At 39.2% G+C, this 24056-nt stretch overlaps 1 protein-coding gene across 2 annotated transcripts in view; it reads right to left on the minus strand.

The window, feature by feature from the left end:
* Positions 1 to 16653: 16653 nt before the first annotated feature.
* Positions 16654 to 24056, minus strand: part of LOC128703686 (uncharacterized) — a 353634-nt gene continuing 346231 nt past the window's right edge. For both annotated transcript variants that reach the window (XM_070101247.1, XM_070101248.1), the window contains exons 6-7: positions 18119 to 18225; positions 16654 to 16797 (exon numbers count right to left, since the gene is read on the minus strand). In XM_070101247.1, the coding sequence (XP_069957348.1) occupies positions 16654 to 16797; positions 18119 to 18225 (251 nt within the window). The remainder of the gene's footprint in view (positions 16798 to 18118; positions 18226 to 24056) is intronic.

The raw sequence follows: 24056 nt of genomic DNA on the forward strand, positions 1-24056 counted from the left end.
GCACATACACGAGCACACACACACGAGCACACACACGAGCACACACACACGAGCACACACACGAGCACGCACACACACGAGCACACACACGAGCACACATACACGAGCACACACACGAGCACACACACGAGCACACACACACGAGCACACACACACACGAGCACACACACACGAGCACACACACACGAGCACACACACGAGCACACACACACGAGCACACACACACGAGCACACACACACGAGCACACACACGAGCACACACACACGAACACACACACGAGCACACACACGCGAGCACACACACACGAGCACACACACACGAGCACACACACCACACTACCAGAGTGAGAGGGGAGGATGAACCAGCAAGATTGGACCTTGTGTTCACCCTGGGCAGCTCAGACATTGAGGACATCAAGTATGAGAGTCCCCTAGGAGCTAGCGACCACGTGGTTCTGTGCTTTGAATACATAGTAGAGCTGCAAGTGGAGAGAATAACAGGAGTTGAATGGGAAAAGCCTGACTATAAAAGAGGGGACTACATAGGGTTGAAGAACTTCCTGCGGGAGGTCCAGTGGGACAGAGAACTGGCAGGAAAGCCAGTAAATGAAATGATGGAATATGTAACAACAAAATGCAAGGAGGCAGTGGAAAGGTTTATTCCCAAGGGCAACAGTAACAACGGGAAGACCAGAACGAGCCCCTGGTTTACCCGACGGTGTAAGGAGGCAAAAACAAAGTGCAATAGAGAATGGAAAAAGTACAGAAGGCAGAAAACACACGAAAATAGGGAGATCAGCCGCAGAGCCAGGAATGAGTACACACAGGTAAGGAGGGAGGCCCAGCGACAGTATGAAAATGACATAGCATCGAGAATCAAGACTGACCCGAAACTGTTGTATAGCCACATCAGGAGGAAGACAACAGTCAAAAACCAGGTGATCAGATTAAGGACAGAAGGTGGAGAACTCACAAAAAATTATCAGGAGGTATGTGAGGAGCTGAACAGGAGATTTAAGGAAGTTTTTACAGTAGGGACAGGAAGGGCTGTGGGAAGACAGCACAGAAGGGAACATCAAGAGGGAATATACCAACAAGTGTTGGATGACATACGAACAACTGAGGAGGAGGTGAAGAAGCTCTTAAGTGACCTTGACACCTCAAAGGCGATGGGACCGGACATCTCCCTATGGGTCCTTAGAGAAGGAGCAGAGATGCTGTGCATGCCTCTAACAACAATCTTCAACACATCCCTTGAAACTGGGCAACTACCTGAGAAATGGAAGACAGCTAATGTAGTCCCCATATTTAAGATAGGAAACAGAAACGAGGCACTAAACTACAGACCTGTCTCTCTGACATGTATTGTGTGCAAAGTCATGGAGACGATTATCAGGAGGAGTGGTCGAACACCTGGAAAGGAACAAGATTATAAATGAAAACCAGCATGGGTTCATGGAAGGCAAATCTTGTATCACAAACCTCCTGGAGTTTTATGACAAGGTAACAGAAGTAAGACACGAGAGAGGGGTGGGTAGATTGCGTTTTCCTAGACTGCAGGAAGGCCTTTGACACAGTTCCCCACAAGAGATTAGTGCAGAAGCTGAAGGATCAGGCGCATGTAAAAGGGAGGGCACTGCAATGGATAAGGGAATACCTGACAGGGAGGCAGCAACGAGTCATGGTACGTGAAGAGGTATCACAGTGGGCGCTTGTTACGAGCGGGGTCCCACAGGGGTCAGTTCTAGGACCAGTGCTATTTTTGATATATGTGAACGACATGATGGAAGGAATAGACTCTGAAGTGTCCCTGTTCGCAGATGACGTGAAGTTGATGAGAAGAATTAAATCGGACGAGGATGAGGCAGGACTGCAAAGAGACCTGGACAGGCTGGACATGTGGTCCAGTAACTGGCTTCTCGAATTCAATCCAGCCAAATGCAAAGTCATGAAGATTGGGGAGGGGCAAAGAAGACCGCAGACAGAGTATAGGCTAGGTGGACAAAGACTACAGACCTCACTCAGGGAGAAAGACCTTGGGGTGACCATAACACCGAGCACATCACCGGAGGCACACATCAACCAAATAACCGCTGCAGCATACGGGCGCCTGGCAAACCTGAGAATAGCGTTCCGATACCTTAATAAGGAATCGTTCAAGACACTGTACACTGTGTATGTTAGGCCCATACTGGAGTATGCAGCACCAGTCTGGAACCCACACCTGGTCAAGCACGTCAGGAAGTTAGAGAAAGTACAAAGGTTTGCAACAAGGCTATTCCCAGAGCTCAAGGGAATGTCGTACGAGGAAAGGTTAAGGGAAATCGGACTGACGACACTGGAGGACAGAAGGGTCAGGGGAGACATGATAACGACATACAAGATACTGCGGGGAATAGACAAGGTGGACAGAGATAGGATGTTCCAGAGAGGGGGCACAGGGACAAGGGGTCACAACTGGAAGCTGAAGACTCAGACGAGTCACAGGGACGTTACGAAGTATTTCTTCAGTCGTAGAGTTGTCAGCAAGTGGAATAGCCTATCAAGTGAAGTAGTGGAGGCAGGAACCATACATAGTTTTAAGAAGAGGTATGACAAAGCTCAGGAAGCAGAGAGAGAGAGGACCCAGTAGCGATCAGAGAAGAGGCGGGGCCAGGAGCTGAGTCTCGACCCCTGCAACCACAATTAGGTGAGTACACACACACGAGCACACACACACACGAGCACACACACGAGCACACACACACGAGCACACACACGAGCACACACACACGAGCACACACACGAGCACACACACACGAGCACACACACGAGCACACACACACGAGCACACACACGAGCACACACACACGAGCACACACACAGGCCTAAGATTAAAATGACAACAAACTAATAATCAATAACGGGCCCTATCCTGACTAAGGTTGAACATGGTGGGGTGGGAGATTTATGGGAAAATGAGGTGGTTAATGGGTTAATTACAGAAACAAATCAGCTGAGAACATTATCAGACCATACCCAAGGCATGTCGAATTTAAATCGGGTCAAGTTGTTTGTGCTGAGGAAGATTATACATATGCTCTATTTTGACAAGAGACCAGACAATGCATCCCCTTATCATAATTAATGGCATACACACACACACACACACACGTGTATATGCCATTGTACGTATGCGAGTGCTAAACCGACAGGGGCGATACATGGTCTAGGGGACTGGCAAGCATTCAGAAGCCCCTCAACAGCTTCAAGAAACCTCTCTTGAGAGGTCAACAGTGAAAGAGGTGACCATGTCAGAAAAACATTGTTCAGGATTGTCATTATTATTCATGGGGGAAGCACTAAACCCATAAGGGTCATACAATGCCTGTCAGCAATGGGAGGCATTTACATTCGATCCACAGGGAGGGTAGATCCACTTCCTTGGATCAAGAGGAATCATTTTAAAAATAAAGTTGACTAAAATACCACATAATAGGAATAATTTGAAAGAAAAAAATAATAAAGGAAAGACAGTTCAATAGGGAAAATCCAAACAAATATTTAAGAAAACAGTTTATTTATAGATGTGGAGCAGTGAAGCAATGAATCAAAGCTTAAAAAATAAATATGGAAGAACATTTCATGTGTTCACTTTGTGTTTACTCAAAACTTTACATAATAATCCATTTCAACTGTTATTTTTTTACACAACTTTATCTTACAGTTTATGGTGTGTTATCATTAGAATTCCCAAAAATATCATTTCACACCTTCAAATTTTAACTTTGGTTCAATAAAGGAGATGAACAAGGAAATTACATTATTAAATTTATGGGGGAAGTGGTAAGCCCATATGGGCCATCCAGAACCTAGGGAATGAGAGGCAATCAGGTTTGATTCTAGGAAACAGAGGGTAGCTCATATTCCTTGAATCAAGAGCCTTTCACTAGCACACTGCACTCCCTAGAAGGGAGGGAAACTAGACGGAGAGGTATGCGAGACTACTGCTAGAATGGTGATGAGTTCACCAGCTTGTGAAATGATCAACATTTGCTGCTACTCACAAAAAGCTAAGGAGGTGAATGACCCTTTCAGCAACAAATCATAACTTATACTGCAACAGCTATGTGCATTACAAAATTAAACTTACATACACAGTATTTAATATTTATCAATGTTTACTGCTACAACATCTCATTCTTGCTCTGGCAAAACAGTTCCTATGTACAAGACATCCAAGTGGCATTGTTCTAATTGTGTTTGTGTTTTGAATGTGATAAACTGTTTGACAGATGGAGTGGAATCTCAAAGATTATTAGCCAAGACAGAACAGTGCAGTGCTAAGATACTGTATTCAGAAGCAAGCGCTAAACCCATGAAGGTCATTTAGCACTTGAGCAATACATTGTCTGGTAAAGGGTAGCAGCATCAAATGTCTTTGTTCTATCCTTATTTAGTGGTCATTATGTGTAACCACATTTAAAGTTTTGCTTAAAACTGACAGTTAAATGCATTTTTAGTCTCCATGAATAAATATACAAATCTTTGAGAATCTGAATCCTCAGGTGATCTATTATCTCAGAGGCAGTCAGTTAATTCATGAAAACATGGCGGTTGACTGATCCATGATATCAAAGATAAATGCTCCATGACATCTGCAGAAATCAGCTGAGTCATGACATCCAACATAACTAGTTGACCTCACATTACAGAAAATTTGCATATGACATCACTGGTAGTTAGTTGGTTTATGACATCATATGTAGTGTTGGTCAATGATATCTGAGGCAGTCAGTTGGTCTCTGACATCCTAGGCAGGTTATGACATCAGGGGCAGTCATTTGGTCTTTAACAATGAGGCAGTTAGCTGATTCATGACATCATCTACACTACACATTCAATGAATGCAAGCAATAAGCTCTTCTGATGTTAGAGATGTAATGAGAAACTTAAGATAAAAACACCAAGTCATTTTCTACATAAACGATATACATTGTGGAAAACTATGATAAAACTGTACAATCAAAAGTGGTTTCAATCCTCCTTTTAAGTCCAGTGAGTGCAACATCTATAGTGCATCTAGCAAAGGGATGGAGACATTGTAGTCTAGTACCAGTTGCTACACTCTGTCAATTATGTTACACACTAATGTGTACTGTGGTCATTTACAGCTTGTTTTCAAATTCTTTAGCCTTACTATTGCAATGACTTGAAGGTATTTTTAATTATTTTACAATTACATCCTTCTTAGATGCCAATTATCTTATTAGCATACATAAAAGCACCACAAATAAAAAAAATCGACACCATTTGTTTTTAGACACTGCATACCATAGTCATGCATTGGGCCTCAAGAAACTCAAGCTGGTAAGACAATCAGTCTGCATACAATTGTCCACCATAATTTATCAATTAGTAATAATAACTAATGTATCCTAATTCTGGCAATAATTACTGCTTTTATACAAATCTAATTTTTTAAAAATTTAATTTTATAAATGCACAAAACGCAGATGCTGCCTTGTTTAATACAAAATTTTAGTTGTTTTAGCTTGCCCTAATATGAGTGTTAAATAATTAGCTGCAGTTAATTTAGAGGATCAACATGAGATACAATGAAGAAATTTAAATCAATTGATCCCTGTCAAAAATGAGAAACATGTAGTACTGTATGTTGAAGTGTGAACGAAGGTGAGGAGAGGAGGTGATCTACAGTTTATTTTGTATTTATAATAACTTCTCACTACTTCTAGCCCTCTTCCTGACATTTAAGTTCTGTAAACTGAGTGAATACCTGTAATGAATGTACTTCATCCCCCCTGACTGGAGAAACTAATGCTGCAGCTCAGCCTGAGTGACTAGATAAGTTCAATTCTTATACTTGAGTGCAACAATACTGAAGTGCAGTGCAACAATACTGTGCTGTGATGAGATGGATTTTACTAAGAGGGAGCTCAACAAGACTAGATCTTGGGCTTTTCAGTACACTTGAACTTTAAAGGTGCATACAAGAGTTACTGTACTCTTCTGTAGAGCACCTGGAGGTAAACCTTGGGTTGCTACTGCTGTATATAGAAGCTCATCTTATCATTTTTTGGATTCCTTTGTAGCTCTCGTTACCCTTTACTACATCAACTGTACACCATATATCATTGTATCTTTATCCACCAATAATGTCATTAATTTTATTCAACTCAGAAATTACAAATTATTTTGATATACTGTACTGTATATACAGTGCATAAAGTTTAACTTTTGTAATACATAATTCTTTCATTCAAGATGCACTTGCCATGGCTGACAACAATCAACTTGAACAAGATTTCCTATAAATATAATGTAACAGATGTACTGTACATAATTTACCACTTTTTACAGTCTAGTCTTTAGTAGTCTGTAAGCATTAGGATTAGTCTGCCCAAAATACCCTGGCATGTTAGTGGCTTTCTTTGTACCTAACAACACACACAAAATGCAAACATACATTGTAACCTATGCAAAGAAATAAATTTTGTCTTTGTCTTGTCTATAACTATTAATAAATTTAGTCAGTTAGGACTTAATGGTCTTGAAATCTTCAACAACTTCCAGAATCAAAGGTTAAAATTAACCAAAGTTACTCAAAACTTACCACTATTGCTAGAGTCTGTATTATTATATTTGTAAGGAAATGCTAAAATCATGGTGGTTGTACAGCACCTGGAAATGGGTGTAATCAGGTTTGATCAAAAGAAGAAGAGAGTTTCAATTTCTTAGATCAAGAGTCCTTCATCAGCCTCAAGGTATCCCCCATGAGGAGAGTCATTCTGTATGGTACATTCTGGGTATCATTTATGCAGATAAATGTCTGGAGAATCTTAATATATCTTCACTCAGAAAGTTTGAAATCTGTACAAAATTAAGCACATAGTGATAACAAGTGTACAAGCCTCAGTTTGATTTTTAATATCTATAATTATTATACTATCTTAATAAGGTTATGCATAGGTACAGTTAGTTGACATGATCCTAAATGCAAATACCAGAACAAATATCAATTTAGAAACAAGACAACTTAATGTATAACTTTTATCAAATTATTATATTCACTGAAAGCACTAAACCCATAAAAGGGTCATACAGCACTGATTTTCAACAAAACATTATGAAATAACACAGAGTGGGTTGGATCTGAATCCACGGTAAATGAGTCGTAAAAGTCCAGGCCAGTGTGTAAGCCACTTGGATTCAAACCCCACCCGTTCTGTGGCTTGTCTGCAATTATGTTATTACAATTTTGTGAATTATGAAAAAAATTATACCACTGACCATTTTTTTAATTACACAAGTACACGTATACTATAACACTTACCATCTACAGTAACATCTGTGAGACAATACACCCCACACATAGACAAGGGGGATTACCAATAGACCCCGGCTGTCTTCAAGAAAGCGCTGGACAGACATCTAAAGTCAGTACCTGACCAGCCGGGCTGTGGTTCGTATGTCAGGTTGCGTGCGGCCAACAGTAACAGTTGGTTGATCAGGCCCTGATCCACCATGAGGCCTGGTCACAAACCGGGCTGTGGGGGCATTGACCCCCAAAACCCTCTCCAGGTATATTCCAGGTAATTCACCATGTATCAGGAGGTAAAGGCATGATAACAATGTGTAATGACTGTGATTTCTTTTCACCTGTTACATGTAGGAAACCCATGCTCAACAATGGTACTTCCTGCTACCATGCCTGAGCAGTGACACTTCCTGCTACCATGTCTGGGCAGTAGCACTCCCTGCTACCATGTCTGGGAAGTAGCACTCCCTACTACCATGCCTGGGGAGTGACACTTACTGCTATCATGCCTCAGTAGTGGCACTTCCTGCTACCAGGCTTGGGCAGTGGCACTTCCTGCTACCAGGCTTGGGCAGTGGCACTTCCTGCTACCAGGCTTGGGAAGTGGCACTTCCTGCTACCATGCCTAGACTTCTCCCTCAATAGCTGCCACGGATAGACACTTAAGAAGTGTGTGTACAATGCTATGCTTACCCTATAGTTGCCACAAATAGTATATGCACAGTTCATAAAAGAAAACAACTATTCTGTGGATAACTATTAAACAAACTATAAACAAAAAAATCAGTTATCATGCTTTGGACCATCAAGTTTCATGTGTTTTATGGCTGTTTACATTTGTGGTGGCAATGTAACCTGCTTAAGAAATTGAATAGTTTAAGTATGGAAGAGAGAGCTCATTACAGAGAGTATGAGTGACAGTTCATTATAGAGAGCATATGAAAGTTCAATAGAGAGAGAATATGGGAGAGAGCTCACAGAGAGTATGGGAAAGAGCTTATTACAGATGGCAGAGAGCTCATTAGAGTATGGGAAAGTTCATTAGAAAATATGGGAATAAGTTCATTAGGGAAGTATGAGAGTTTTCATTAGAGAGAGTACTGAAAGTGAACAAAGGAGAAGAGAAGTACAACAAACGACTGAAAAGATTGTAGCATATATCATAACCATGTACCTGAAGTGGATATACAGTGTTTTAACTTAAACTGATCACTTTGTTCAGATTTTAAAAGGAAGTACAAGAAGGCGCCACTTACACAGCAGATTAGGTTCCGGGCTACTGCTGTAAAGCAAAAATCGCTGTAAAGTGAATCTTTTTTTTTTCACTTGTAAATGCATATATAAGCCTGATAACATGTTTACACTATGAATAATATGGCTAGGCCTAAAAAATGCATATACAGTACATATATTACTTAATATATTTTCATCCTTAGCTTATAGTGAGTGGCATTTATAATAATAATTACAATAATAATAATAATAATAATAATAATAAAATAATAATAATAATAATAGTAATAATATAATAACATCTTCGTTTCTACAAGTACATGTACAAGGTATACAGGCATAGCTGACATCAATGACATACTACTTTATAGAAAACCACTTGTTATGCTGAGCATTTCAGGCAAATTATGCAAGTTTTGTCCCACACCAGTCGACTAACACCCAGGTACCCATTTATACTGATGGGTGAACAGGGACAGTTAAGTGTCTTATGAAATCACGTCCCTAATGTTTTCCAGCCATATTGGAGATTCAAACTCTGGACCTCAGTGTGTGAGCTGAGTGCACTAGCGATCGAGCTATGGGACACCTAGGAAATCTGAATAAATGAAGAATGGGTATATAATTGAAATGCACTGTATTAGTAAAACACTGTATAGTGAAACGCTGTAAAGTGGGACCTGCCTGCACTCTGTAAACTGTACATGAATGTATAACAGTAAGTTACAATAATTATAAAATCAACCAAATGGATGTGTGACAAAATTATACAGCAGTCTTCCTGAGGTGCATGAGTGTAAAGATTAAATTATGTAAGTTGTAAAAACCATTTTTGCATATGGCAGCACCAGTTGGTTTTCAGTATTATATAACACTGACTACAAATGCTTGTTGTTTATTATACAATTAAAATTATGACTTCCTTCACTTTCATTTTCACAACACTATATCACATCACACTACTGAACAAGAGGGTTATTTAATGACAATTATCTTGAAATTATTTTGAATTATAATTAATATTACTGATATTATGATTCCTATGGTAAGGTCACATCGGGTCTTTATGGTTATATTCTACTGACAGAATCAATACTAAAATTTTACAAAAAATAACGCTATACAGTGTATTCAGATGGGCCCTGATTTTCTTGAAAATACCAGTAATGGCCCCAAGTGGAAGGTTTTAAGGCAGATTCCTCAAGTACAGTTAGGGAAGCCCACCAAGGTAAACATTTGAAAAAATGTTCCCTGAGGTTCATGGGATGGCAATAGTAACAGCCAATAAGGAAGTAACAAAAAATTCAGCAACTTATCAATGGTGGGGCAGTCAGAGAATAAGGAAGAAAATGCTGTGTAATGCACAGGGAAAAACTAGTTTGTATGCTTGAAATGCCATCAAAAACAATGAATAGACTGGGTAGAAAAAATATTGAGGTGATGACAATTATGAAAAGATAAACTATTATGATGGAAGATAAACTATTATGATGAGTATGAACATCCAAGACAGATTCACATTTTTAACTTGAAATCAGTATTATTACCCTTGTCTTTTATAAAATCTAACTAATTTTACCATCCAAGGCATTAAATGAATTACTAATTTCTGAATAGGCCTCTATTTGCTTTTCAAGCATTTTTTCCCTCTTTTGCTCTGGTACTGTATAGGCATACAAATGTGATTGTTATATTGTACATGCAGAAATTTGTTGCATAATTATAAGGAAAATGCCATAGCAAAGAAGGGGATACATTATTGTAAAAACATGGTACAGAAAGCATGACATACAAGTTCTTAAGCGTAGCTTTGTCGTTAACTTACACAACACTCACCTAACACTGATCTGGTCTTCACCCAAGAAGGGTAAAGAAAAATATCATTATTTATATTACTCTTAGGGTAGCATTCTAGAGGCAAACATATATAATTTTAAACATCCATACATAATGTACATGACTACTGTAATTAGCTAGAGTATTTTGACTTGATTTTTGAGTGTACAGATTTACGAGCAATGTTATGAGTGCATGGGGATGAAATTAAGAGCATCTCCTGAACACTACCCAGATCTACTAGCAACAATGGAACATTATTTTGTGGCAGTATGTCATATGGCTTAGTGCTGTTGAGGCTGAGAACACTGAGCCTCGTGCAGTGCCACATGTTTTTACAAAGTTAAGCTTAAGAGTAAAATCAGCATTACCATAGATATAAAATCTTTCTCTAAGGAAAATATCGCTTTTAATGACAAAGCATCATAGTAGTCAAAAGTTCATCGAGTATATCTGACTAATACACAAAATTCTGAATTTCTGTAAAACCTCTCTGGCTGATACTATAGACAGAATATTATCCTCTTAGTTTTACGTGGGTTAAAGTTTTATCTAGAGTTGTACCAGCCAAGATTATTTCAAAACTCCTTATTTGTGCATTTCAATTAAATAGCTCAGAATAGCTCTGCAATATTTTACAGAGGTGCACAATACCTGTACACAGTTGAGCACTGAAAGTTCAGACTGATTAGGGTCGGAGGTATTCTAAGCTTATAATCATCTTATTTAACCAACTGTAAAAATCTAAGAGAAAATTTCAAGAAATAACTGGCAAAACATTACAATGCAAATCAAAGAAAACCACATCAATGTTCAAGTACCACATTAAACATTCTGACTATCTGAAGTATCACATAAACTTCCAGTGCTCGACTGTGTTTAATAGCTTAGTCTCTTCATAAACTGTAATACATGTATCTGTAAATGTAAATTTTGGTGCACACACACAAGCACACACATGCACACTTGAACTGTAAACCACTGTTGTGAAGGAAAGTTTTGTCAAGAAAGCAAGCTTAAATTTTCCTGTACTGGAGAAAACAGAGAAGAGGATATTTATACTGTATGCATGTATGTATGTATGGGGAAATAGACAAGACTTATCTACTTCTAATATCCTGTAATGAGTCAATTTAACTGACCAAATCGCACCACTCTGTCATACTCTTATACAGTGGACCCCCGCCTTACGATCAGCTCCCAACACGACCAATTATCTAAGTGTATTTTTGTAAGTGCTTTTGTACGTGTATTTTTGGGGGTTTGAAACGGACTAATCTAATTCACAGTATTCCTTATGGGAACAAATTCAGTCGGTAACGGCACCCAAACAGACTTCTGGAATGAAATAATATCGTAAGGCGGGGGTCCACTGTACTGAAAAACTTTTTCTTAAGTGTCCGTCTCTCATTTGGGTTTGTAGTTTCCACCTATCCTCTTGTACTAACCGCTTCTCTGGTAAAATGCCTATCCTGCTAATGTTCCAGAGTATTTAGCATGTAATCATGTTCCCTATTGGGCTCCTGATGGTGCCTCTTGATGGAATGTAGTACAGTAAGCACTAGTTCCGTTTCCTTTCTCCTGTAAGCCTGGTGGTGGAGACGGTAGAGCGCCGCACTGTCAATTTACAGATCACGGTTCACTCCCCTCATCCACCTTTCTGTTTATTCACTGATACTTGTTTATTACAACTTAATCTGACTTCATGTTCCTTATTGTTTGTAATCTTCTTGCCACAGAAGCTCTAGCTCAACTCTCTTTCCTCACAGCTTTTTCCTTTCCCTTCAACTTCAGCTCTAGTCTGGATGAGCTTTTTCTGGTCTTCTATAGTTTTATTTAATGTTGTACTAAGGAAGGTTCCACACTTGCACTGTTTATTCAAGACTTAGTCTTACATATGAGATAAAGATTAGCTTTACCTTTTCTTTATCTAATTTTCTAAATGGCAATCTTATGAAAAAATAATAAATTTATACATAGAACTAAACCTCTAAGGCATCCTAATACTTTCATGCCTGTGCATGCATGCCTGTGGATGTATGTATGCATGAGTGTGTATACTGTATATGCATTAGTGTGTGCATTATTTTATTTTTTATCAAGTGTGTGTACTCACCTATTTGTGGTTGCAGAGGTCGAGACTCAGCTCCTGGCCCCATCTCTTCACTGATTGCTACCAGGTCCTCTCCCTGCTCCATGAACTTTATCAAACCTCATCTCGTGTGTGTGTGTGTGTGTGTGTGTGTGTGTGTACTCACCTATTTGTGGTTGCAGGGGTCAAGTCATAGCTCCTGGCCCCATCTCTTCACTGATTGCTACCAGGTCCTCTCTCTCCCTGCTCCATAAACTTTATCAAACCTTGTCTTAGAACTATGTATGGTTCCTGCCTCCACTACATCACTTTCTAGGCTATTCCACTTTCTGACAACTCTATGACTGAAGAAATACTTCCTAACATCTCTTTGACTCATCAGATTCTTTAACTTCCAATTGTGACCCCTTGTTTCTGTGTCCCATTTCTGGAATATCCTTTGTCCACCTTGTCAATTCCTCACAGTAATTTATATGTCGTTATCATGTCCCCCCTAATCCTCCTATCCTTCAGTGTCATCAGGCTGATTTCCCTTAAACTTTCTTTGTCGGACAATCCCCTTAGCTCTGGGACTAGTCTTGTTGCAAACCTTTGCACTTTTTCTGTTCGTGTGTGTGTGTATGTTTGTTTGCTTGTGTTTGTGTTAAAGAACGTACATCAAGGTAAAAGTGCTCATATTCTAAGTTCGTCATGCTTACAAGAATATACAGATACGATCATATTTTGGCACAAAACAATAGATAATACTTCTTCATTCCTTATTCCTCGCACTTACCTTTAGCAAAAATACTTTAATTCTTTAGCACTAAGTTCTACTATTATTTTAATAACTATTGTATAGCTATATTAATGCTTCAGCATCAATGCAAACTGTTCCAGTTGGTTTTATAGAAAGCCCTTGACATAAGTAAGTCGAGGGCAGATTCTGGAAACTTTAAAATCTTTCTGAGGGATACAAATTATACCAGCATATATTTAACTAATTGTTCATTGTACTAGTAAGGAAAAGGAGGTGTTTGTTAAAGCTGAATGTCCATTATATCTGAATGATAAGATTGTTTTTATGTCATCTTGAAAATAATGGACAGTACTGGATTTAACAGACTTTGTCTGTTAAATCCAAAATTAATTTGCCCAACAGACTGCAGCAATATCAGACAACTCTCATTAAAGAGACTTTGTCCATTAAGTCTGAAATTTGTTAATCAGGGTCCATTAAATCAAGATTTTGTTACTTTTGTAACAATCCAGTTTATATACTTCGTATTTTTTAAGATAGCCCATTGATGTTTGAATACATCACTAATTTTCTTTTGTCTTTTATTATATATTATAGGTACACTTTAAACTGACTTTCATAAATGTGCCACATAGCATATGAAAAATCATTCATTCATTCAGAACACTGGTTGACTGCAAAGAGAAATTCGAACATTTAAAAAAGTAAAGCATTATGTATCAGTTATGTTTAATTTGGGGTGCAAATGCTTAAGAAATATGAGATTTACCCTCAAGATAAAACAGTTCAACTGAGTTACTCAAAATTTTAGGCCTATTATTAATTTTGCATTATAACTAACATGGCAATTTTTTAACAAAATTTCCACACAGACTACGTGACAATCAGTGGTCCATGGTTTTATAACAACATCAAGTCTGTGTCACTCATATGTTAAACACAGTCAGTTTAATATTACACACAAACTAGCTGACAATCAAGTGATTCATATGTTAAGCAAAATTAACAATGATGCACAAACTAGATAACAATTGGTGATTCAAGCTTTTGTGTTATTCGTATATCAAACATAATTAACAATAATACACAAACTAGCTGACAGTGATTCAAGCTTTTGTGTTATTCATATATCAAACATAATTAACAATAATACACAAACTACCTCACAACTGGTGATTCAAGCTTTTGTGTTAATCATATGTTAAACATAATTCAAAATGGTACACACTGCAGTCAAATGAAGTACAGTACTGTATCATTAAAGAGAAGAACATTAAGTTCAAGTCTGACTGTGTGGTAAGCATAGAAGGCTGATGGTATTTGTGGTGCTCAGGAATATCCTCTTGTTCATGTTATGATAACAGGTCTAGATGAGCCCATCCTCTGAGTTGACAACTGCCCATGACTGAGATAATTATCTGACTACAATTTTCATTTTAATGATGATCTCGAGATTTTTTCCGTCCTGGCAGATTGTAACATTTTAGGTGTGTTTTAACTTGCATTCCAGAATCTGCACCTAGTATTCATTTAGTGATTCAGTTCAAAGATCACTAATGGTAAACACAATTTTGATTATGATTAAAATAATTTAAATATGGTACATATCTGAACAGAAGTTTCAATAAATCTTCCTGTATGGTTTAGTGATGTCCATTATATCTTACAATAAAATTTAAATACACAAATATAATGATATTCAACATGAGAGCATTCATTTAATAATGTTTCACACTTTAAACATTCTCAATTAGAAGTCTGCAGAGCAAGATTTCCAGGTTTGTAGTCAGAATTTTATTATGGGGTGGGTCTTAAACTTAATAAAAATATATGTAAAATGTTGGTGCAGTTATTTTATATTTCTATTATTCTAAAGCACTAAGGACTACAAATGGTGAAAATAATTTTTACAGAATTTTGAGGGCATTTTTTTTTTTATGTAGCAGTGTTACTGGCATAATAATTAAAGACATTAGTTTAGAAAATTTTATCCTAACTTCTATTTCACCTTATAGCTTCAACAATCCACTTCTCAGTTACCATGTATTTTATCAGTTTAAATTATTTGTCTTACAAATTTTGTCATCTTGAGATAAAAAATATTTTTCTTAACTTTGAGTTTCTATAGCATTAAACCAACAATCTGCCACTGGATGCTTTTAAAATTAAAATAAAGCCCATAGCAGATTTACAGTAGAAGAGAGCGTATGGACCCTTCTCTTACTAATGAAAAATGGTGAGTGTTGTTTATTGGTAACTTTGTGTAATTTTCTAAAATTGACCTAGAATATAAGATAGAGACAGCTGAATACCTGAAGTATCAGACAGGAGGGTCCTACCTACACTGAATTGTGAATTGGAATTGATCAGGACAGTATGTGAGTTTGAATAACTGTCGATTAGGTATATTAGCATACATTGTTTACTCTTTCCTCAGAGGGTGACCCAAAGAAATACATTCACCATCACTCACTCAACAGCTCTCTCTCCAACACTGCATGAGCATCACAATTCAAGCAACCCTCTGAAGTGCAAGAATGTATCTTTCCTAGATACTATGATATCACACAAGGTACTGTCATATGGAACCTACTGCATCCACAGCAGTAGGCCTACTCGTATTATGTTTTTCTCTTTTTATATCTAACAGTTCTTACAATATAAATAGTATGTGCATTTCACTAAAAAATAATTTTCATGCGATTCAAAAACTTAATGCCGTCATTGCTTGAATAATAGTAATTAATAATTATAACTGTATAAATATTGCCTTGCTGAAATGTGTTCCCTGAAACCACAAGATTCTGGATTCACCATAGACTGGCCTGAGTATTTAACACATTTTCTACTTTTTATTTAATATATCACACTATAGTAATAGCCTCAAATAAGTCATGTTCTAATTCTTAATCACTTTTGTCCTTTCTTGCTCGTATATGTATCTGTATCATACACAAAATTCATATAAGAAAAATAGATATTTCCTTTGGCTTTATTATACTGTACTATAAATTCTTTGGATGACCCAAATGTGGGTTTGTATTTCATTCAGAATATACTATATCTTATAATACATTTTTTATAATAAAAATCATCCATCAGACTTCTCACTATATGGTATCTAACAAGAAAACTTTTTGTATAATATCTTGTCTATTATTTTCATCAAATACTATAGCAACCTGAAACATATTTTTAATGGAAAATGTCATTTTTCTTACCACTGTTGCTAATTTTTCAAAAATCTACACCAAATATCACCTTATTTTCTAAGCATTACAAACTTCTAAACAAAGATGACCCACTAACAGAGGTATTTAATCTAGCAAAATATTATTCCAGACTCTTCTTGCCTAAAGAAATGTTAAGATGGGATGTATCCCTCATGATATTCTCTTACGTGGCAAAACCTGCAGTATCTCAAGAGGTGACCCACTAGGAGGCTGCCGTGGGGGGGCTCTGAGTGGCTTCCTGACAGATCTCCACGAACGCCGGGTCTCGCATCACATCACGAATCATCTCCTTCAACATGAAGTACCGGGGAATGATGGGGTACATTTTGCTCTCAACGTAGTCGTCCTGCAAGTTAAATCATAGCCGTTCAATATTTTGTAACAAGAATTTCTTTCAGTTTAATTGAACAAAAAAATGAAAAACAAAAAAATTTACTTTTATTCTATAATGCTCATGAATAGACTGCATTCATATTGCAAGAAATAATGATTAACCGAAAATATTTAAACAATGTGTAGAAAAATAATAATTTTTTTTTTATTATCACAGCGGCCGATTCCCACCAAGGCAGGGTGGCCCGAAAAAGAAAAACTTTCACCATCATTCACTCCATCACTGTCTTGCCAGAAGGGTGCTTTACACTACAGTCTAAACTGCAACATTAACACCCCTCCTTCAGAGTGCAGACACTGTACTTCCCATCTCCAGGACTCAAGTCCGGCCTGCCGGTTTCCCTGAACCCCTTCATAAATGTTACTTTGCTCACACTCCAACAGCACGTCAAGTATTAAAAACCATTTGTCTCCATTCACTCCTATCAAACACGCTCACGCATGCCTGCTGGAAGTCCAAACTGCCACCTCAAAGTGAATCACAGTTTTTTTTTTCACTTGCCAGAGAATATAAAAGCCTAAAAACATGTTTACACTATCATTTATTAAGTGTGCAATAGCACTAGGCCTAAAAACCATGCAAAAGTAAAAATAAGAAATAATTTCTTTAAATTGCTAAAAACCATCTTAAGAGCATGAATGTACTGGTGTATTAGCAAAGCACTCTTTAAGTTAGTGCCATATTAACGAGGAATGCATGTACCTTCAGGAATTAAAAGTGAAGAAGAAAGTGCAATAATTACAGTACATAGTAAAAAGCACTTCGATTCTCACAGTCTAGAAGCCAGAAACTCAAAGAAAATTAATTGTCAACATTTCATTGCAAGTTAACTATTTGTTAACATCACTGTAGTAGGAGAGTTAGAGGGCATATATGAGTCAGTTCAAGGTGAAGTAAGTTATGTTAAGAAAATCATTGTTTGCTAGATACTATATTGCTGTCACCCCTGAGGGAAGGATAACAAAATATAACCCATAAAATGAAAAAAAGTATCTTCCTTAATGGTTTGAAGCCTATCAACTACACAAACGTCATTAAGAAAATTGTGAATTAACGTCATTTTAAAGCATTTTCAAATTATGTTAATGTTCTCTTTTAATTTATTTTCTTGTATTACTATGGTATTACCAGGTATTCCATTATCTACTGCATCTTTTTTTTCTAGAATTAAGTCAATTAGTTCATCAGAGAAGCATGTATACATTGACCACGTCAAACTTCCTCAATAGTCAATCTACTTTAAGCTCTCAAAAGTGTCCATTGTAAGTGTTACCTTGAGCTCCCTCATGAGAGTCCTCAGTGAAGAATACTTCCTCAGGTGTCGGTAGAGTTCATTGGTCAGGGAATTGTTCTCCTCCAGGATCTGTGATGTGGTCATCCCTGCAACACAATTGTTGAGTTTAACACAGTATATATTGTTCATAACTTCCACAACACCAACCATAACTGATGAAAATATTTCTGGAAGACATGTTAAGAATGTTTCTACCACCCAATGTAATAGTCAGAAATTGTATTGACATCAAATTCTAATCAGATTCCTGCAAAGCATACTAACAGATGGAAATTTAAAAATATCATATGTTAAGTTTTCAATATGCCAATAAAACTGCTAAGTTTGGTCCAGTAACACATCTACATTTCTAAAAGCTTCACTTGTAACACATAAATTACTTAGGTTAGTTCAGTTTTGTCAAGAAACAGGATAAGTGTTTCCTGTTGCAGATATTAGTCATATGATGACCACCTACTGGAGCTTTTGGTCATCTGACCGAGGCCTTCTGCTGGCTTACCAATTATTACAATCAAAACTAAACACTAAGCCCACAAGGGTCATAAGTGCTGGCTTACCAACCTAACTCTTTAAAAATTAAAAAGTTTTACAAAGCTGGCACTGGACAAGCCCTAAAGTGGGTACCTGACCAGCTGGGCTGTGGCTCGTACGTTGGATTGCGTGCAGCCAGCAGTAACAGCCTAGTTGATCAGGCTCTGATCCACCAGGAGGCCTGGTCACAGACCGGACCGCGGGGGCGTTGACCCCCGGAACTCTCCAGGTAAACTAGCAAAATATTCTTAAACGGCAGCACAAGCAACACATGTTAAAGATGAGGCTGTACCAGCAACACATGGTTAAAGACGAGGCTCTACCAGCAACACATGGTTAAAGACGAGGCTGTACCAGCAACACATGGTTAAAGACGAGGCTGTACCAGCAACACATGGTTAAAGACGAGGCTGTACCAGCAACACATGGTTAAAGACGAGGCTGTACCAGCAACACATGGTTAAAGACGAAGCTGTACCAGCAACACATGGTTAAAGACGAGGCTGTACCAGCAACACATGGTTAAAGACGAGGCTGTACCAGCAACACATGTTAAAGATGAGGCTGTACCAGCAACACATAAGAACATAAGAACATAAGAAAGGAGGAACACTGCAGGAGGCCTGCTGGCCCATACTAGGCAGGTCCTTTACAATTTATCCCACTAACAAAACATTTGCCCAACCCAATTTTCAATGCCACCCAAGAAATAAGCTCTGATGTGAAAGTCCCACTCAAATCCAACCCCTCCCACTCATGTACTTATCCAACCTAGATTTGAAACTACCCAAAGTCCCAGCCTCAATAACCCAACTAGGTAGACTGTTCCACTCATCAACTACCCTATTTCCAAACCAATACTTTCCTATGTCCTTTCTAAATCTAAACTTATCTAATTTAAATCCATTACTGCGGGTTCTCTCTTGGAGAGACATCCTCAAGACCTTATTAATATCCCCTTTATTAATACCTATCTTCCACTTATACACTTCGATCAGGTCTCCCCTCATTCTTCGTCTAACAAGTGAATGTAACTTAAGAGTCTTCAATCTTTCTTCATAAGGAAGATTTCTAATGCTATGTATTAATTTAGTCATCCTACGCTGAATGTTTTCTAACGAATTTATGTCCATTTTGTAATACGGAGACCAGAACTGAGCTGCATAATCTAGGTGAGGCCTTACTAATGATGTATAAAGCTGCAGTATGACCTCTGGCCTTCCGTTGCTTACACTTCTTGATATAAATCCCAGTATTCTATTTGCCTTATTACGTACGCTTAGGCATTGCTGTCTTGGTTTAAGGTTGCTGCTCACCATAACCCCCAAGTCCTTTTCGCAATCTGTATGGCTAAGTTCTACATCATTTAACTTATAAGTACTAGGGTTATGGGACTCCCAAGCTTCAGAACCTTGCATTTATCTACATTGAACTGCATCTGCCACTTTTCTGACCAAGAATAGAGTTTGTTTAAATCCTCCTGAAGTTCCATAACATCTACGTTTGAATCAATTATCCTATCTTTGTGTCATCGGCGAATTTGCTCATATCACTAGTAATTCCCTCATCAAGATCATTGATATATATTATAAACAACAACGGGCCCAAGACTGATCCCTGTGGAACGCCACTTGTCACAGATCCCCACTCGGATTTAACCCCATTTATGGACACTCTCTGCTTCCTGTCAGTGAGCCATGACTCGATCCACGAGAGCACTTTTCCCCCAATGCCATGAGCTGCCACTTTCTTTAACAGTCTATGGTGCGGAACTCTATCAAAAGCCTTACTAAAATCTAAGTAAATAATATCAAATTCTTTATTGTGGTCAACAGCCTCAAAAGCTTTACTGAAGAAAGTTAATAAATTAGTTAGACAAGACCGGCCTCTTGTGAATCCATGCTGAGTATCATTAATCAAGCTATGCTTATCGAGATGGCTTCTTATAATCTCAGCCATAATTGACTCTAGTAATTTGCCTACAATTGAGGTCAGGCTTATTGGGCGGTAATTTGACGGTAACGACTTGTCCCCTGTTTTAAAAATAGGAGTTACATTAGCCATCATGGTTAAAGACGAGGCTGTACCAGCAACACATGGTTAAAGACGAGACTGTACCAGCAACACATGGTTAAAGACGAGGCTGTACCAGCAACACATGTTAAAGATGAGGCTGTACCAGCAACACATGGTTAAAGATTTGGCTGTACCAGCAACACATGGTTAAAGACGAGGCTGTACCAGCAACACATGTTAAAGATGAGGCTGTACCAGCAACACATGGTTAAAGATTTGGCTGTACCAAATCAGGAATCGTGGGAAGAACTAAAAGCCATAAATGAAATCGAAAGAAACCCAAAGTATTTCTTCTCCTATGCCAAATCAAAGTCGAGAACAACATCCAGTATTGGGCCCCTACTTAAACAAGATGGGTCCTACACAGATGACAGCAAGGAAATGAGTGAGCTACTCAAGTCCCAATATGACTCAGTTTTTAGCAAGCCGCTAACCAGACTGAGAGTCGAAGATCAAAATGAATTTTTTATGAGAGAGCCACAAAATTTGGTTAACAAAAGCCTATCCGATGTTATCCTGACGCCAAATGACTTCGAACAGGCGATAAATGACATGCCCATGCACTCTGCCCCAGGGCCAGACTCATGGAACTCCGTGTTCATCAAGAACTGCAAGAAGCCCCTATCACGAGCCTTTTCCATCCTATGGAGAGGGAGCATGGACACGGGGGTCGTCCCACAGTTACTAAAAACAACAGAAATAGCCCCACTCCACAAAGGGGGCAGTAAAGCAACAGCAAAGAACTACAGACCGATAGCACTAACATCCCATATCATAAAAATCTTTGAAAGGGTCCTAAGAAGCAAGATCACCACCCATCTAGAAACCCATCAGTTACACAACCCAGGGCAACATGGGTTTAGAACAGGTCGCTCCTGTCTGTCTCAACTATTGGATCACTACGACAAGGTCCTAAATGCACTAGAAGATAAAAAGAATGCAGATGTAATATATACAGACTTTGCAAAAGCCTTCGACAAGTGTGACCATGGCGTAATAGCGCACAAAATGCGTGCTAAAGGAATAACAGGAAAAGTCGGTCGATGGATCTATAATTTCCTCACTAACAGAACACAGAGAGTAGTCGTCAACAGAGTAAAGTCCGAGGCAGCTACGGTGAAAAGCTCTGTTCCACAAGGCACAGTACTCGCTCCCATCTTGTTCCTCATCCTCATATCCGACATAGACAAGGATGTCAGCCACACCACCGTGTCTTCCTTTGCAGATGACACCCGAATCTTCATGACAGTGTCTTCCATTGCAGACACTGCAAGGCTCCAGGCGGACATCAACCGAATCTTTCAGTGGGCTGCAGAAAACAATATGAAGTTCAACGATGAGAAATTTCAATTACTCAGATATGGTAAACACGAGGAAATTAAATCTTCATCAGAGTACAAAACAAATTCTGGCCACAAAATAGAGCGAAACACCAACGTCAAAGACCTGGGAGTGATCATGTCGGAGGATCTCGCCTTCAAGGACCATAACATTGTATCAATCGCATCTGCTAGAAAAATGACAGGATGGATAATGAGAACCTTCAAAACTAGGGAGGCCAAGCCCATGATGACACTCTTCAGGTCACTTGTTCTATCTAGGCTGGAATATTGCTGCACACTAACACCACTTTTCAAGGCAGGTGAAATTGCTGACCTAGAAAATGTACAGAGAACCTTCACGGCAGGGACCCGAGGCTGTTCAACTGCCTCCCAGCATACATAAGGGGGATTACCAATAGACCCTGGCTGTCTTCAATCAGGCACTGGACAAGCACCTAAAGTCGATACCTGACCAGCCGGGCTGTGGCTCGTACGTTGGATTTCGTGCAGCCAGCAGTAACAGCCTGGTTGATCAGGCTCTGGTCCACCAAGAGGCCTGGTCACAGACCGGGCCGCGGGGGCGTTGACCCCCGGAACTCTCTCCAGGTAAACTCCAGGCACATACAACTGCGATAAAACACCTCAGTTACTGGGAACGCTTGAAGCTCCTCAACCTGTACTCCCAAGAACGCAGGCGGGAGAGATACATGATTATGTACACTTGGAAAATCCTAGAGGGATTAGTACCAAACTTGCACACAAAAACAAGAGTCTCGGCAGACGATGCAACATCCCCCTAATGAAAAGCAGGGGTGCCACTAACACGATAAGAGACAACATAATAAGTGTGAGGGGCCCAAGACTGTTCAACTGCCTCCCAACATACATAAGGGGGAAATTACCAATAGACCCCTGACTGTCTTCAAGAAGGCGCTGGAGACACCCAAAGTCAGTACCTGGCCAGCCCGGGCTGTGGTTTGTACGTCGGGTTGCGTGCGGCCAACAGTAACAGCCTTGATGATCAGGCCCTGATCCGCCATGAGGCCTAGTCACAGACCAGGCCACGGGGGCGTTGACCCCCCCAAACCCTCTCCAGGTATCCACGTAGAAATAGGATGAAGGTAGGTTTTGGGTGACTGGAGGGGGTGTGGGTTTTGGGTGAGGGTAGGGAGTGTGAGTTTTGGGTGACTGGAGGGGGTGTGGGTTTTGGGTGACTGGAGGGGGTGTGGGTTTTGGGTGACTGGAGGGGGTGTGGGTTTTGGGTGAGGGTAGGGAGTGTGAGTTTTGGGTGACTGGAGGGGGTGTGGGTTTTGGGTGATTGGAGGGGGTGTGGGTTTTGGGTGAGGATAGCGGGTGTGGATTTTGGGTGGGGGTAGGGGGTAAAGGTGGGAGTGGCAGCAGAGACGGTGATAGTAACAAGACAGGTGTTCATATATAACTGGTACATCACTATAACATGGTAATTTAGCAGATGTAATTAGACCTCTCTCTCTCTCTCTCTCTCTCTCTCTCTCTCTCTCTCTCTCTCTCTCTCTCTCTCTCTCTCTCTCTCTCTCTCTCTCTCTGTCTCCTCCACGACTCTGCTGAGTTAATTTGTGCTGATGTCCTTGTATTATTCTCTCTCTTGTTAGTCTTGTTATTGGACACTGTGAGTGAACATGGCTACGTGTGTGCATTCACCTTGCCTCTGAAAGTCGAGCTCTACCTCTTGGGTCCTGCCTTTGCAATTCATAACTGATATGTCTTACTTCCTGTGACCTTTTGGACTGTCAAATTTACTTTTGAATCCTTAAGATGGAGTTGGCATTCAAAACATCCCTTCCTCATTAATGCATGTCATTTCTTCATTACACTCATGCTGAAGGATTTTTGTTCTTACTTTAACGTATTAGTTTCTAATGGTTCCCTCTCTCTACTTTCTCCTGTCTCTGTGTATCTTATCAGTTGTGATCATGTTTCTTGTGGCTCTCTGGTGTTCTAGTGACGCA

This window comes from Cherax quadricarinatus, chromosome 76 (genome assembly GCF_038502225.1).
Source record: "Cherax quadricarinatus isolate ZL_2023a chromosome 76, ASM3850222v1, whole genome shotgun sequence".
In the NCBI taxonomy this organism is placed as follows: Eukaryota; Metazoa; Arthropoda; class Malacostraca; order Decapoda; family Parastacidae; genus Cherax; species Cherax quadricarinatus.